General features: G+C 51.5%; 1 protein-coding gene across 1 annotated transcript; it reads left to right on the plus strand.

The window, feature by feature from the left end:
• The first annotated feature begins 4,456 nt into the window (after positions 1–4,456).
• ETV3L (ETS variant transcription factor 3 like) lies at positions 4,457–12,425 on the plus strand. The gene is made up of 5 exons (XM_054550900.2): positions 4,457–5,045; positions 5,133–5,370; positions 5,616–5,805; positions 6,524–6,644; positions 11,348–12,425. The coding sequence occupies exons 1-5, from the start codon at positions 4,988–4,990 to the stop codon at positions 11,824–11,826; spliced, it is 1,086 nt and encodes a 361-aa protein (XP_054406875.1). The 5' UTR covers positions 4,457–4,987; the 3' UTR covers positions 11,827–12,425.
• Positions 12,426–13,162: the final 737 nt, after the last annotated feature.

The raw sequence follows: 13,162 nt of genomic DNA on the forward strand, positions 1-13,162 counted from the left end.
CTATCCTCTGGCTTTCTGGGGACTCTGTGGATAATTTTTCTAGCAAAGAGCCCACATGGAGGGTTTAGACTAGAAGTGCTTCCTTCAGGGCCCAGGGCCTCCCATCAGCCTCACCTCTCTGCTCTGAAGTTTCATCCTCAACTTTTCTGCCCTGATTGACTGATTACAGCTTGGAGCCTGAAGTCAGACAGACCTGTTCCCATCCAGCTCCACCACTTGGCCAGGATCTTATGCAAGTCTCTTAATCTTCTTGAGCCTCAATTTCCTTAGCGTACAAAACAGATATTGCCCATCTCGAAGGGTTATTATGAAGAGTCAATGAAGTAACATAGGAAAACATGTTAAACCCAATACTGGGAGCATGATAGGGGCTCAATTCATATTAACTAAAATCTTCAAAAGGTGACCTGTGCTTTGGACATTTCCTTTGGCTCCAAGCCCTAGCTTAAGGTTTACTCTCTATTGTTATCTTCAGCATCTGTATTGCTTTTATTAAGTAATGACCTAAAACCTACATGTGTTGTAATGAACATTTACATCGGCCAAGGGGGTTAATCATATTATTAGTAACCAGAATGATGGTGGTGATGACAATACTAATTGCTTGCTGCTACAACCCTTCAAGAAACACAAAGTGCTTAAGAGAAGCCACTTTGATCATTTGAGATTGGGTTATGATCCTTTTTGATTTATGGTTTTCAATACTCATTCTCCTCTAAGATCTTGCCATGGGGGGTCTTGGGGAATCAGGGGCTGTGTAGAACCCATGGTTAGAGCTTCCCCAAGCTTTGTGTGTCTAGCCCACAGCACAAGAGGGGAGGAGTGGGAGCCTGGAAGATAGGGGCGGGATGGGGACAGAAAGGGACTATCTCCCCCAGCCTTGGGAGCATCACCACCAGAGAGCGGATTAAAGTGAAGCACATGGAGTTAAGGTTAAGTGCCAAGAACAGCTCTTGGACATGAAGGCAGAACTGAGACCTGGTGTTTTCTGAGTGTTCCCCAGTCAGCTCAGAGGCTCATGTAGAAAAGGAAGGATGGAGGGAAGGCATTTGGCAGGACTTGTCAGCAGCGAACATTTCCACACCCAGAACTGGCAAGCTCCTCGGAGACTTAAGGATCCACCAGGGACTCTCACAGACACGGGAGAGGCTGGGGAGGAGGCTGCTGGCATCAGGAAGCTTGGAGACTTGACCTTGCTTACTCATGCCACTTTGGTTTTGTATTTTGAGTTTTTTTTCTTTTGGGGGGTAGGGGAGGGGGTGTTGGGAGCCTACCTAGATGGCCAAACATTATAAATCTTGACTCAAGGTCTTGCTTTCCCCTCTTTGATTTAAGAGCTGTATGGCCTTAGGGAAGTTATGCAACCCCTCTGCTACCTCCTGTGAGGTTTCAGTATATGTCTATTTCAATCCCTTAATGTAGTGCAGAGCACACTGAGTGTCTGGTCAGTGGTGGGGTTTATCATTCTCTTCTTGCCAGATCCTAAATCTACCCTAAGGTTTCATACCCTTCAGACCAGAAAACACCATCAGACTCAGCAGGTGCCAGGGCAAGCCATAGGAAATTCTATCAGCTTCCTCCAGAGAACAGTCGTGCCTTGGAATCTCTCAAAACTCACCTCTGCACCCTGCCCCATTTCCCAGCCCATTTTCCTAAGGTGAAGCAGAAGAGATCCTATTCAGACTGAGGTTCGACCGAGGAGGAATTTCCAAGTAGACAGGGAAGGAAAGGAGGTTGGAAGAGGAGTGGGGGCATCTGCTTCAGGGGAGGAAAGGAGAGAAGACTCCAGAATGTCAGCTGCCAGTTTAGAGACAGAGGGATGAGTAGGATAACCTATTCATGCAGATTCCAGGTGAGCTTGGATCTACTCACTGCCCTATTCACCTTAATTTCCAGAGACACTCTCAGCTCAGGCCAGAATGTGTGCCTCCAAGCTCCCACCGCTAACTGCCTGTCTGTCAGTTTACATCCCTGGCACTGAGCATTCCCTGGGAAAGGGAGTGAGAGACCAGATGATTTGGTGCCAGCAGTGGGAGGTGCCAGGATTCTTACAACCTGAAGTGTCTATGGTTCCCTGACTTTCTGACATCCACAGCCTCTTTTTGCTGCATCCCATGGGTTCTATGGGTTCTCACTGCTCAAAGTATGGTCTGCGGACCGGCAGCAGCAGCATCACCTAGGAGCTTGTTAGAAGTGCAGTCAGCTGGGCGCGGTGGCTCACGCCTGTAATCCCAGCACTTTGGGAGGCCGAGGCGGGCGGATCACGAGGTCAGGAGATCGAGACCATCCTGGCTAACACAGTGAAACCCCGTCTCTACTAAAAATACAAAAAATTAGCCGGGAATGGTGGCGGGTGCCTGTAGTCCCAGCTACTCGGGAGGCTGAGGCAGGAGAATGGCGTGAATCCGGGAGGCGGAGCTTGCAGTGAGCTGAGATTGCACCACTGCACTCCAGCCTGGGCAACAGAGCGAGACTCCGTCTCAAAAAAAAAAAAAAAAAAAAGAAGTGCAGAGTCTTGGTTGGGCACGGTGGCTCACGCCTGTAATCCCAGTACTTTGGGAGGCCAAGGCAGGCGGATCACTTAAGGTCAGGAGTTTGAGACCAGCCTGGACAACATGATGAAACCCCATCTCTACTAAAAATACAAAAATTAGCCAGGCATGGTGACGGGTGCCTGTAGTCCTAGCTACTTGGGGAGGCTGAGGTGGGAGAATTGCTTGTACCTGGAGGTTGCAGTGAGCTGATATCATGCCACTGCACTCCAGCCTGGGTGACAGAGTGAGACTCTGTCTCAAAAAAAAAAAAAAAAAAAAAAAAATAGAAGTACAGAGTCTTAGGTCCCCCAAATCCCACTGAATCAGAATCTGTATTTTAAAGAGACCTTCAGATCATTCCTATTCACATTAGAGTCTGAAAAGCACCAACATAGATTTTTTTTTTTTTAAGTCTTAAGGCAACTCAGTATATGAGAAAGTGCTATGGATTAGGAGTCAGGGGGCAGGGCAGGTAACTCACCATCTGTCTTTGGTCAAGTCACTTTCCCTGTCTGAGCCTCCTCTGGAAAGTGAGGAAGCAACTCCAGACAAATCCTCACATGCCCTCCAGACCTCACAGCCTAATAAGTTCTCGCTGAGAGTACTGCACACTAACTCCATCAGAGATGGAGAGCCAGGCCCGGGTCACGTAACCCTGTTCACAGGCAGTCCTAAGCGCCCAGGAACCTCCCAATGCCCTGGCCCACCAGGAGCAGGTCCCATGTGCTTCATCCCCACTGCAGCTTCTCCCATCCCTCCTCAGTCCCTTTGCATATTGTTTCATCTTCCATCAGTTATAGTGGAAACCAGCCTTTTGCACCATCCAGAAGGCTTTCTGTTCCATCCAGAAGGCTTTAGAGCTTAGGCATTTTTTTCTGTTTTCCTGTATCAGGCAAGTCTATCTCACTAGAGCTCATTCCATAAACTCCCCACCCGTCTCAGCTGAGAACCGCAAGATTCCCGGTTCCTGTCCATGGTTCACCAATTCAACAAATATCTATAAAGCACCTTTGAGTATGAGGTCCTGTGCTACGATGGGATCTGGGGAGCCAGCAGAGGAGAACAAGACAGCTAGGGTTCCTGACCTCGGAGCTGACACTCTGAGTGGGGTACAGATGTTCAACAAAGAAGACACTATCTATAAGTCCATTACCATCCATTCATTCAATCAGCTATCATTTATTGAACACCTATTGTGTGCCAGGCCCTTGGGACTGGCAAAAAAAAAAGCCCATAAAAATTCCTGCTCGGCCAGGTGTGGTGGCTCACACCTGTAATCCAAGCACTTTGGGAGGTGGAGGCAAGCAGATCACCTGAGGTCAAGAGTTCGAGACCAGCCTAGCCAACAGGGCGAAACCCTGTCTCTATTAAAAATACAAAAATACGCTGGGCGCGGTGGTGGGCACCTGTAATCCCATCTACTCAGGAGGCTGAGGCAGAAGAATTGCTTGAACCTGGGAGGCAGAGGTTGCAGTGAGCTGAGATCGCACCACTACACTCTAGCCTGGGCGACAGAGACTCCATCTCAAAAACAAACAAACAAACAAACAACAACAACAACAACAAAACAAATTCCTGCTCGTCTCAAATGTGAAATTGTTTGAAATACTGTAAAGGCGGCCAGGTGCAGTGGCTCACACCTGTAATCCCAGCACTTTGGGAGGCAGAGGTGGGTGGATCACGACGTCAGGAGTTTGAGACCAGCCTGGCCAACGTGGTGAAACCCCATCTCTACTAAAAATAAAAAATAAAAAATAAGTTAGCTAGGCGTGATGACATGCACCTGTAATCCCAGCTACTCGGGAGGCTGAGGCAGAATTGCTTGAATTTGGGAGGCGGAGGTTGCAGTGAGCCGAGATCGCCCCATTGCACTCCAGCCTGGGCGACAGGGTGAGACTCTGTCTCAAAAAAAAAAGAAAAAGAAAAAAAAAAGAAAAGAAATACTGTAAAGGCACAGGTATGTGTATATGCCACCTCCTTCCCACTCAAGATTTAGAATGAGCCCATGATTAATTACATTTTCTTTTGTCTTCTCTTGGGAAAAACTCCAATCCTGTTAAGCCCTAAGAAGAGATCTCATTCTCTGTCTAAATCCCCCAGCAGGGGCAGGATATAGGACCCTTTGCACTTCTCTCCATCTATATAAGTAGCTCAGCCGAAAGCCCTGAGTCCGAGTCAGCCCTGGGCAGTGGGGAGGTCCCCAGAGGAGGCTGGGCCCTGTCTGGATATGGGGAAGCTTGCTGCCTCTGGTTCCCTTTTCTCCCCTTCACTGGCAACCTCTTGTCCCTTCCCTTTTCTCTCTTTCTTTCCTGACCCTCTCCCTTCCTTCCTTCCTTCCCTCCGTTTTTCCTTCCTCTTTCACTGTCCTCCCCTCTGCCTCCTTCCTTCCCTTCCTCTTAAGTGGTGACCATTTCCCCAAGGCCCAGACACAGCCCATCTCGCCGGAGTGGACCATGCACTGCAGCTGCTTGGCTGAGGGCATCCCAGCCACCCCCGGCAACTGGATCTCAGGTGAGCCTCTTGGCCGGGCCTACCCCCTGCTCCAACGGTGGCCTAGGGCAGGCCCTCCAGAGCCCTCACTCTCCCCTCTCCACCCAGGCTTGGCCTTCCCTGACTGGGCCTACAAAGCCGAGTCCTCTCCAGGCTCCCGGCAGATCCAGCTGTGGCACTTCATCCTGGAGCTGCTGCAGAAGGAAGAGTTCCGCCATGTCATCGCCTGGCAGCAGGGAGAGTACGGGGAATTTGTCATTAAGGATCCAGATGAGGTGGCCCGCCTCTGGGGCCGCAGGAAATGCAAACCACAGATGAATTATGACAAGCTGAGCCGGGCCCTCAGGTGAGAGGAGGCGGCTGACATGGCCAAAGAGGGGAGAGTTCAAGGAAAAGGGCTGTGGTTTCTGGCACCCCTGCTGATTCCCACCCCTCCAAGGCTTGGGAAGTGTCCTGGCCTGTGGTGAGCTGCCTAGTGGTTCTCGGGGAACAGCTTAGGGTCAGCCCGGCTAGGGAGGAGAATGCGACTGGGTCCCTCACTCTATTCTCTGACCTCTGGGCCAACTCTATTCTCAACTTTGAATTCTCCAGATATTACTACAATAAGAGGATCCTGCATAAGACCAAAGGCAAAAGGTTCACATACAAGTTCAACTTCAGCAAGCTCATCGTAGTCAACTATCCTTTGTGGGAAGTGCGGGGGCCGCCATCCCCCCACTTGCTTCTGGGGGCCCCTGCCCTGTGTCGGCCAGCGCTGGTGCCTGTGGGTGTGCAGAGTGAGGTAAGAGCAGAGGCGGCCCCTGTCTCAGGGTTCCACCAGGTCCTGCCCCTCTGCCCAGGAGGCTCCCCACCCTCCTCTTTGCCTCTGGGGCCCAGCAGCCTCCAGTTTTCTTCTCCTCCTGCATCCTAGACCCTGAGCGCCCCAGAGGCAGGGGTAAGAACAATCCAGGTGGTACAGGACCCACCTGTGAGAAAGGGCGGCTCCTTCTGTGCTAGGCGCCACTCCTTTAGGGGTGGATCAGAGGGAAGGGCCCAGGGCATCTGAGACTGTAGGCAGCCATGGCAGTGGGCTTTTAACAATAGGTATGAGAGGCCAGGCGTGGTGGCTCACGCCTGTAATCCCAGCACTTTGGGGGGACAAGGTGGACGGATCATTTGAGATCAGGAGTTCGAGACCAGCCTGGACAACGTGGCAAAACCCGATTTCCGCTAAAAATATAAAAGTAGCTGGGCATGGTGGCACATGTCTGTAATCCCAGCTACTAGGGAGGCTGAGGCAGGAGAATCGCTTGAACCCAGGAGGCAGAGGTTGCAGTGAGCCAAGATGGTGCCACTGCACTCCAGCCTGGGTGACAGAGCAAGACTCCAACTCAAAAAAAAAAAAAATCGGTATGAGAGTATTTCATTGTTTTAGCAACTGGCTGACGGTACCAGAGTGTACTGGAGGATACATGCCAAGGAGAGCCCATCACACCTCACACCTACTTCTCACCCCTCAGCTCCTGCACAGCATGCTGTTCGTCCATCAGGCCATGGTGGAGCAGCTAATGGGACAGCAGACCCCCCGGGGGCCACCAGAGGCCTCTGGGGATAAGAAGGGGAGCAGCAGCAGCATTCACCGTGAGTGCTCAAGGCTGGGAGGGCCCAGGGGATCTTAGCCAGAGGAGGGAGGGCCCTCCTGGCTGAGTACGTGGCTGAGGGGGCATGAGACAAGGGATACTATGTAACTCATTCATTCATTAGACCAACATTTATTGAACACCAGCTATTTACTAGGTGTGGGGGTTCAGAGACGAAAGGCTCAAGAGGCTCAGAACCTAGTGGGGAGCAGAGATGGGATTACTGCTGGCAACTGCTGCTGGCATTCAGGTAAGCACTAGGTGCTGTACATTCAGGCCCAGAGAAGGAACTGGGGCTTCCCAGAAGACACAACACTGGGGCAGGTGAAGGATGTGGAAAAAGATGCCTAAGCAGAGGGAATAGCATTTATTTATTCTTTTTTATTTTTTTTTTGAGACGGAGTCTCACTGTTGCCCAAGCTGGAGCACAGTGGCAGGATCTCAGCTCACTGTAGCCTCTGCCTCCCGGGTCAAGTGATTCTCATGCCTCAGCTTCCTGAGCAGCTGGGACTATAGGCCTTCAGCACCACGCCTGGCTAATTTTTGCATTTTTAGTAGAGACGGGGTTTCGCCATGTTGGCCAGGCCGGTCTCGAACTCCTGACCTCAGGTGATCCGCCCACCTCAGCCTCCCAAAGTGCTGGGATTACAGGTGTAAGCCACCACACCCAGTCAGAAATAGCGTTTATAAAGCAAAAAGCTGTGAACAAGTGTAACAAATCTGGAGAACTGCTGGTAGTTTGCTGTTGGAGAGCAAGTCTTGTGATGGAGTGGGAGCAAGCAGGATGGATGAGAGACGGGGCTGGCAAGGCAAACAGGTGTCACGCCACAGAGGCCTCACAAGCTGTGCTAAGGGAGCAGGACTTCCTTCTGTGGGCAGGAGGGACTGGGAGGGAAATCCATGGTCAGACTTTCATTTTATTTTATTTTATTTTATTTTATTTTATTTTACTTTATTTTTTGAGACAGAGTTTCGCTCTTGTTGCCCAGGCTGGAATGCAATGGCGCAATCTTGGCTCACTGCAACCTCCGTCTCCCGGGTTCAAGCAATTCTCCTGCCTCAGCCTCCCAAGTAGCTGGGATTACAGGCATGCGCCACCACCCTGGCTAATTTTGTATTTTTAGTAGAGACCGGGTTTCTCTATGTTGGTCAGGTTGGTCTTGAACTCCTGACCTTAGGTGATCCGCCCGCCTTGGCCTCCCAAAGTGCTGGGATTACAGGCATGAGCCACTGTGCCCAGCCAGACTTTCATTTTATAAAGATGACTGTGTGTGTGTAGAGTTTGGGTTGGAGAAGGCATAAGACTGGAGTTGGGAGGCTTTTGAAGATAATCTAGGCAGGAGATGATGAGGCGGTAACCAAGACTAGGGCCATGGGATGAAGAAGGAGGCTCAGCTGGAGAGAGATTGGGAAGATAGGGTTCATTCACTCATTCACTCACTCATTCATTTCTTCTTTCAACAGATGCTTAATGACCACCTGTTTAATGTGCCAGGCACTGTCCTAGGGGCTAGGAAGCCAATGTGAGCAACACTGCCTTTATAGGACTTATAGGCAAGGGGGGATGCAGATATTCAACTAATGATCGATAAGTAATTATAACTGTGCTAACTGCTGCAAAGGAAAAGTGCAGGGTGCCGAGGGCATCAGGGAAGACTTCCTTGACAAAGTAACACTTGAGATGACACCCAAATTGTACATGAGTGTCAGCTTAGCTCAGAGGGAGTAGGGAGAGCATGGCAAGCGAGAGAACAGTGTGTGCAATGGCCCTGGGACAGAGGGACTGGGAGAAGGCCAGTGCATAAGCACGTGGCCAATGAGTGGGAGAAGAAGGTGGAAATGTAGGCAGACATCAGCTCTTACAAAGGCTGTGAGCTGGGAACTGACAATATCAGATTTTCTGTGAAAAAGATCACAGAGACACTCGGCCAAACCAAGGCTCTTGTGCAGAGGTCAAAGAATTGCCCCTCCACTCCAGCCAATTTCATGGAAGAAGGATCCATGGCCTTCACCCCACCCCTGAGCTGCTGGGGGCCCGAGCTCTGCACCCCTGAGAGTGTAGCTGAGGCCATGGGTGTGGGGTGCTCCAGGGCCTGCTGGGACTCGCTGGGCCTGGTCTGGCAGCCTGGAGCTCAATAGCACCTGAACAGCCCTCCCTGTTTCTCCACCCCCACCCACCCCGTCCCAGCTCTGGGAATGCTTCGGGCAGAGAGCTTCTCTCTTTGGGAAACTATAAGGGAAAGAAAAAAGTGTTCCCTCTCCAGGTGGATAGTGTTAGAAAAAAAAAAGAAAGAAAGAAAGAAAGAAAAAAGTGTTCCCTCCCAGGCCCCATTTGGAGTGGGCTATTTTGCACCTCCCTCCCCTCTGCAGGAAAACACACATGCCCTGCCTATGTTTGGGCCCTAAGGGATGCTAAGCAGGTGTAGGTCACCAGAAGATTGGAAGCAGCCACATGCCCCACTTCTAGATTGAGATTCCAGAAGCCTGTGCCAGCCCCTCACCTCCACCCTCACTCAGAGCATTCGGTGCCAAGAAAGGAAGCTGCTTCCAGGAGTGCCAGGTCTACTGAGCCAGAAGCGGGGAGCTGCAGGTCCAGTGCCGGGAAAGGTTGGGAACCGGTGGGAGAATGAGAGGAGGACTCTTAGAAATAAAAATATCTCTTCCACATGCCCTCAGGAACCCGGAGGGACACAGCCTTCCTGTGCAACATCAGTCTCCACCTCATCTAAGGACCCAAGGAAAAGGACAATGACCTAGAAAGAGGGTGCTCTGATAGGGGCCTCCACACTTGTTCTCCTAGAGGATCACTGTCACTGTTTTCTCCCTACATAGATCTGATTTCAGAAATATTCTTCTTATCAAATACACTGGACATATTCAGTAATAACTAATTTGTTTTTCCAGTTTTTTTTTTTTTTTTTGAGACGGAGTTTCACTTTTGTTGCCCAGGCTGGGGTGCAATGGCGTGATCTTGGCTCACCGCAACCTCCGCCTCCCAGGTTCAAGTGATTCTCCTGTCTCAGCCTCTCGAGTAGCTGGGATTACAGGTGCGTGCCACCACGCCCAGCTAATTTTTGTATTTTTAGTAGAGACGGGGTTTCACCATATTGGTCAGGCTGGTCTCGAACTCCTGATCTTAGGTGATCCGCTCGCCTCGGCCTCCCAAAGTGCTGGGATTACAGGCGTGAGCCACCGCACCCGGCCTGTTTTTCCAGTTTTTATTCACTATAGCCCAACCAATGTGACTAGGTTGGGTTGATGCTTGTTCTTTTAGTTAAATGATGTGGTCTTGCTAAGAAAAATGTGGAACTGCAGTTAGGCTTTTTGAAATACAGAAAGTGACGTGAAGTTCTATAGAGTCATCTCCAAGGCCCCCAGCTGGGAGGCCCTATTGTAGGGCCCTGGCAGGGTCGGAGAGGGAAAGAGGCAGGATTAGAAGGAGCAGGAAGAAGGAAGCCTTTTTGGAGGTGGAAAGTTATGGACCAGAGTGAGACAGAGAAGAGGGAGGCTGGGGCACCCCATACCTGCCCTGGGCCTCCCGTCATGCACTCTGCAGGGCCCCTTCTTACCCATGACACAGCTTAATCTAAGCTAGGAGAGGGGATTTTATGGATGAAGAAACAAAGGACTGCAAATCTAAATGACAAGGCCGAGGCCACACAACCAGTTCTTTGCCCGGCTAGACTGGAGGCCCGTGCTGCAGAGGCAAGGAGTGAAGAATGGATCCATTGAGATATAGCGGAGAATATCCTTCCCTTATTCGCTGGACACATTTTTCTTGAGCACTGATTATGTCCAGACCGGGTAGATTCGAGGGAAAATAAAACAAATACAGCTCCTGCCCCCAAAGAGTTGGGCTCACATACATTAAATAAAAAGCACACAAATGACTACATGACCCTAACTCAGCCGAGTGCCCTTGGAGGAGAGATTCATGGAGTGATGAGAGCAGGCAGCAGGCACTCTCGTCTAGGCTAGGAGTCTCAGAAGGCTTCTCCAAAGAGTGGTATTTATGATGAGGCCTAAAGAAAAGCAGAAAAGCAGCTGTGCGCGGTGGCTCATGCTTGTAATCCCAGCACTTTGGGACACCAAGGCAGGTGGATCACCTGAGGTCAGGAGTTCGAGACCAGCCTGACCAATATGGTGAAACCCTGTCCCTACTAAAAAATACAAAAATTAGCCAGATGTGGTGGCATGCACAGGTAGTCTCAGCTACTCGGGAGGCTGAGACAGGAAAATTGCTTGAACCTGGAAGGCGGAGGTTGCAGTGAGCCACGATCACGCCACTGCACTCCAGCCTGGGCGACAGAGCAAGACTCTGTCTAAAAAAAAAAAAAAAAAGAAAGAAAGAAAAAAAAGAAAAGCATAAAAGGAAGGGCAAGCCTGGCAACATGGCGAGACTCAATCTATACAAAAAACACAAAAATTAGCCGGGCATGGTGGCACGCGCCTGTAGTCCCAGCTACTCAGCAAGCTGAGGTGGGAGGATCATTTGAACCCAGGAGGGGTTCAAACCTACACTGCAGCCTGGGTGACAGAGAGAGACTCTCTCTCAAAAAAATAAGACAGAAAGAAAAGGAAGGGCAGTGGGGCGAGGAAGAGAGACTTCCAAGCAAGAAACAAGAAGGCCTGGGAAATGGGAGGAGCAAGGGGCATCTGCAAGAGGTTGGGCTCCCTTGACCCTTTCTCTCTTTCTTTCTCTAGGACTTGGCTCTGCCCCAGGCCCCTGCCGGCTGGGCCCTTGCTGCCATTTGGGGAGCGTCCAAGGCGAGCTGCCTGGTGTTGCCTCCTTCACCCCTCCCCTCCCGCCCCCTCTGCCCTCCAACTGGACCTGCCTCTCGGGGCCCTTCTCGCCTCCTCTCCCGTCAGAGCAGCAGCTCCCAGGGGCTTTTAAGCCAGATATCCTGCTCCCAGGACCTAGGAGCCTCCCAGGGGCCTGGCATTTTCCAGGGCTTCCTCTCTTGGCAGGGCTGGGACAGGGTGCGGGTGAGAGGCTTCGGCTCTTGTCCCTCAGGCCCGAGGGGCTGGAAGTAAAGCCTGCTCCCACGATGGAGGCAAAGGGATACCTGGATCCCAGGGAGGTCTTCTGCCCAGAGACCCGCAGACTCAAAACTGGGGAGGAAAGCCTTACTTCCCCCAATCTGGAGAACCTCAAAGCAGTGTGGCCCTTGGATCCTCCTTAACTGGAGAGGAAGGTGGGAAGTTGGGGAGGAGTCCTCCAAAGTCCATCTCTCCTCTTGCCCACCGCCTCTGGGTTAGCCCCTTTCCCTGGCTGGACATGGGCTAAAGTTGCAGGATTTGAAGGGGTGGAGTTGGACCCAAGGTGGGGAGCATTGCAGGAAAGGTGTGAATGTGGAAATGGGAAAAACCAAGACAGGGTGCCCCTCCTCTTTCACCATATTGCTAATCAGACTAAGGAGACATTCCTAATCTCAACTTTTCTTCAGGGAGATGAGAATAAAGTTTCCATAATTTCCATCCTGCCCACATAAGGGGGAAAATTAAGGGTCTAGCCTGGGGAGAGGACAGGGGTGGTTGTGTTCCTAAGTCTTCTCCAGGGCCCATCTCTCCATTCCAGGCTAAGGTCTCCAGCCCCTTTCTCACCCCTCCATGCAACTTCTCTCCCATCCCTCTGATTTCTGAGACCCTGGAAACCCCTGTCCCATGCAGGCACTTCCTCCTCTCTCCATTACCCCAGGACCCAGGCAGGTGGGGTAGGGAGACACTGGCCTTCTCTGCTCTGTAATACTCCACTGTCACCATGAATAAAATGCCCTTGCAAACTGTCCTCTGGCTGACCACCCCCCCTGCAGTGGACCCCCATCCTCCCACTGTGCTCCTCCTGCGTTCTGGTCTGGTGTGATGGGAAAGGGCCCGAGCAGCAGTTTGGAGGAGGACCTGAGGCCTGGAGTGAAGCTACACATCCCACCAGCCAGTCTCTTCCCTCCTGCCAGCATCTCCTCTCAGAGAGAAAGGCTGGAAGGAAGCCAGGGCATGAGGAGCTTCCTGGGCACAGTGGGAAACCCGCCTCAAGGGAGGAACTTCAGACCACAGCAAGGGTCCTTAAAGAATGGCCCTCAGATCCCTGTGGACCACCTTGGAGCAGAAGGGTTGGGTGAGGAGGAGGGCGCTGTCAGGGGCCCCTTTTCCTCTACACCCCAGGCCCTAAGAATGCCAAGCAGAGCAGCAGTGAGGCATCAGGTGCCTGGGAAGTAGGGGACATGTGACAGAGAGGGTCTTTTGCCCAAACAAGGACATGCCAACAGAGAGGGGTGCCCCAGGAGCCATGACTGTTGATCCCATCATCCTACTGTCTCTAGGCTGCCTATTAAAAGCCTAGGATTTGTCCCCACTCCCTTTCTATGACATGGAGCATGGACTCGTGTGGCACAGAGGGCCCCTTTACTCAATGTTTGCCCCTGTTCCTCAGTCCCAGGAGTAGGTGCATCCCTCTCAGGGACGCCCTGAGTACGTGCTTCTGCAGCCTCTCAGCCCTTCTTAGTGGCATATGCATGCCCA

The sequence above is a fragment of the Pongo abelii genome, chromosome 1, assembly GCF_028885655.2.
Source record: "Pongo abelii isolate AG06213 chromosome 1, NHGRI_mPonAbe1-v2.0_pri, whole genome shotgun sequence".
NCBI lineage: Eukaryota > Metazoa > Chordata > Mammalia > Primates > Hominidae > Pongo > Pongo abelii.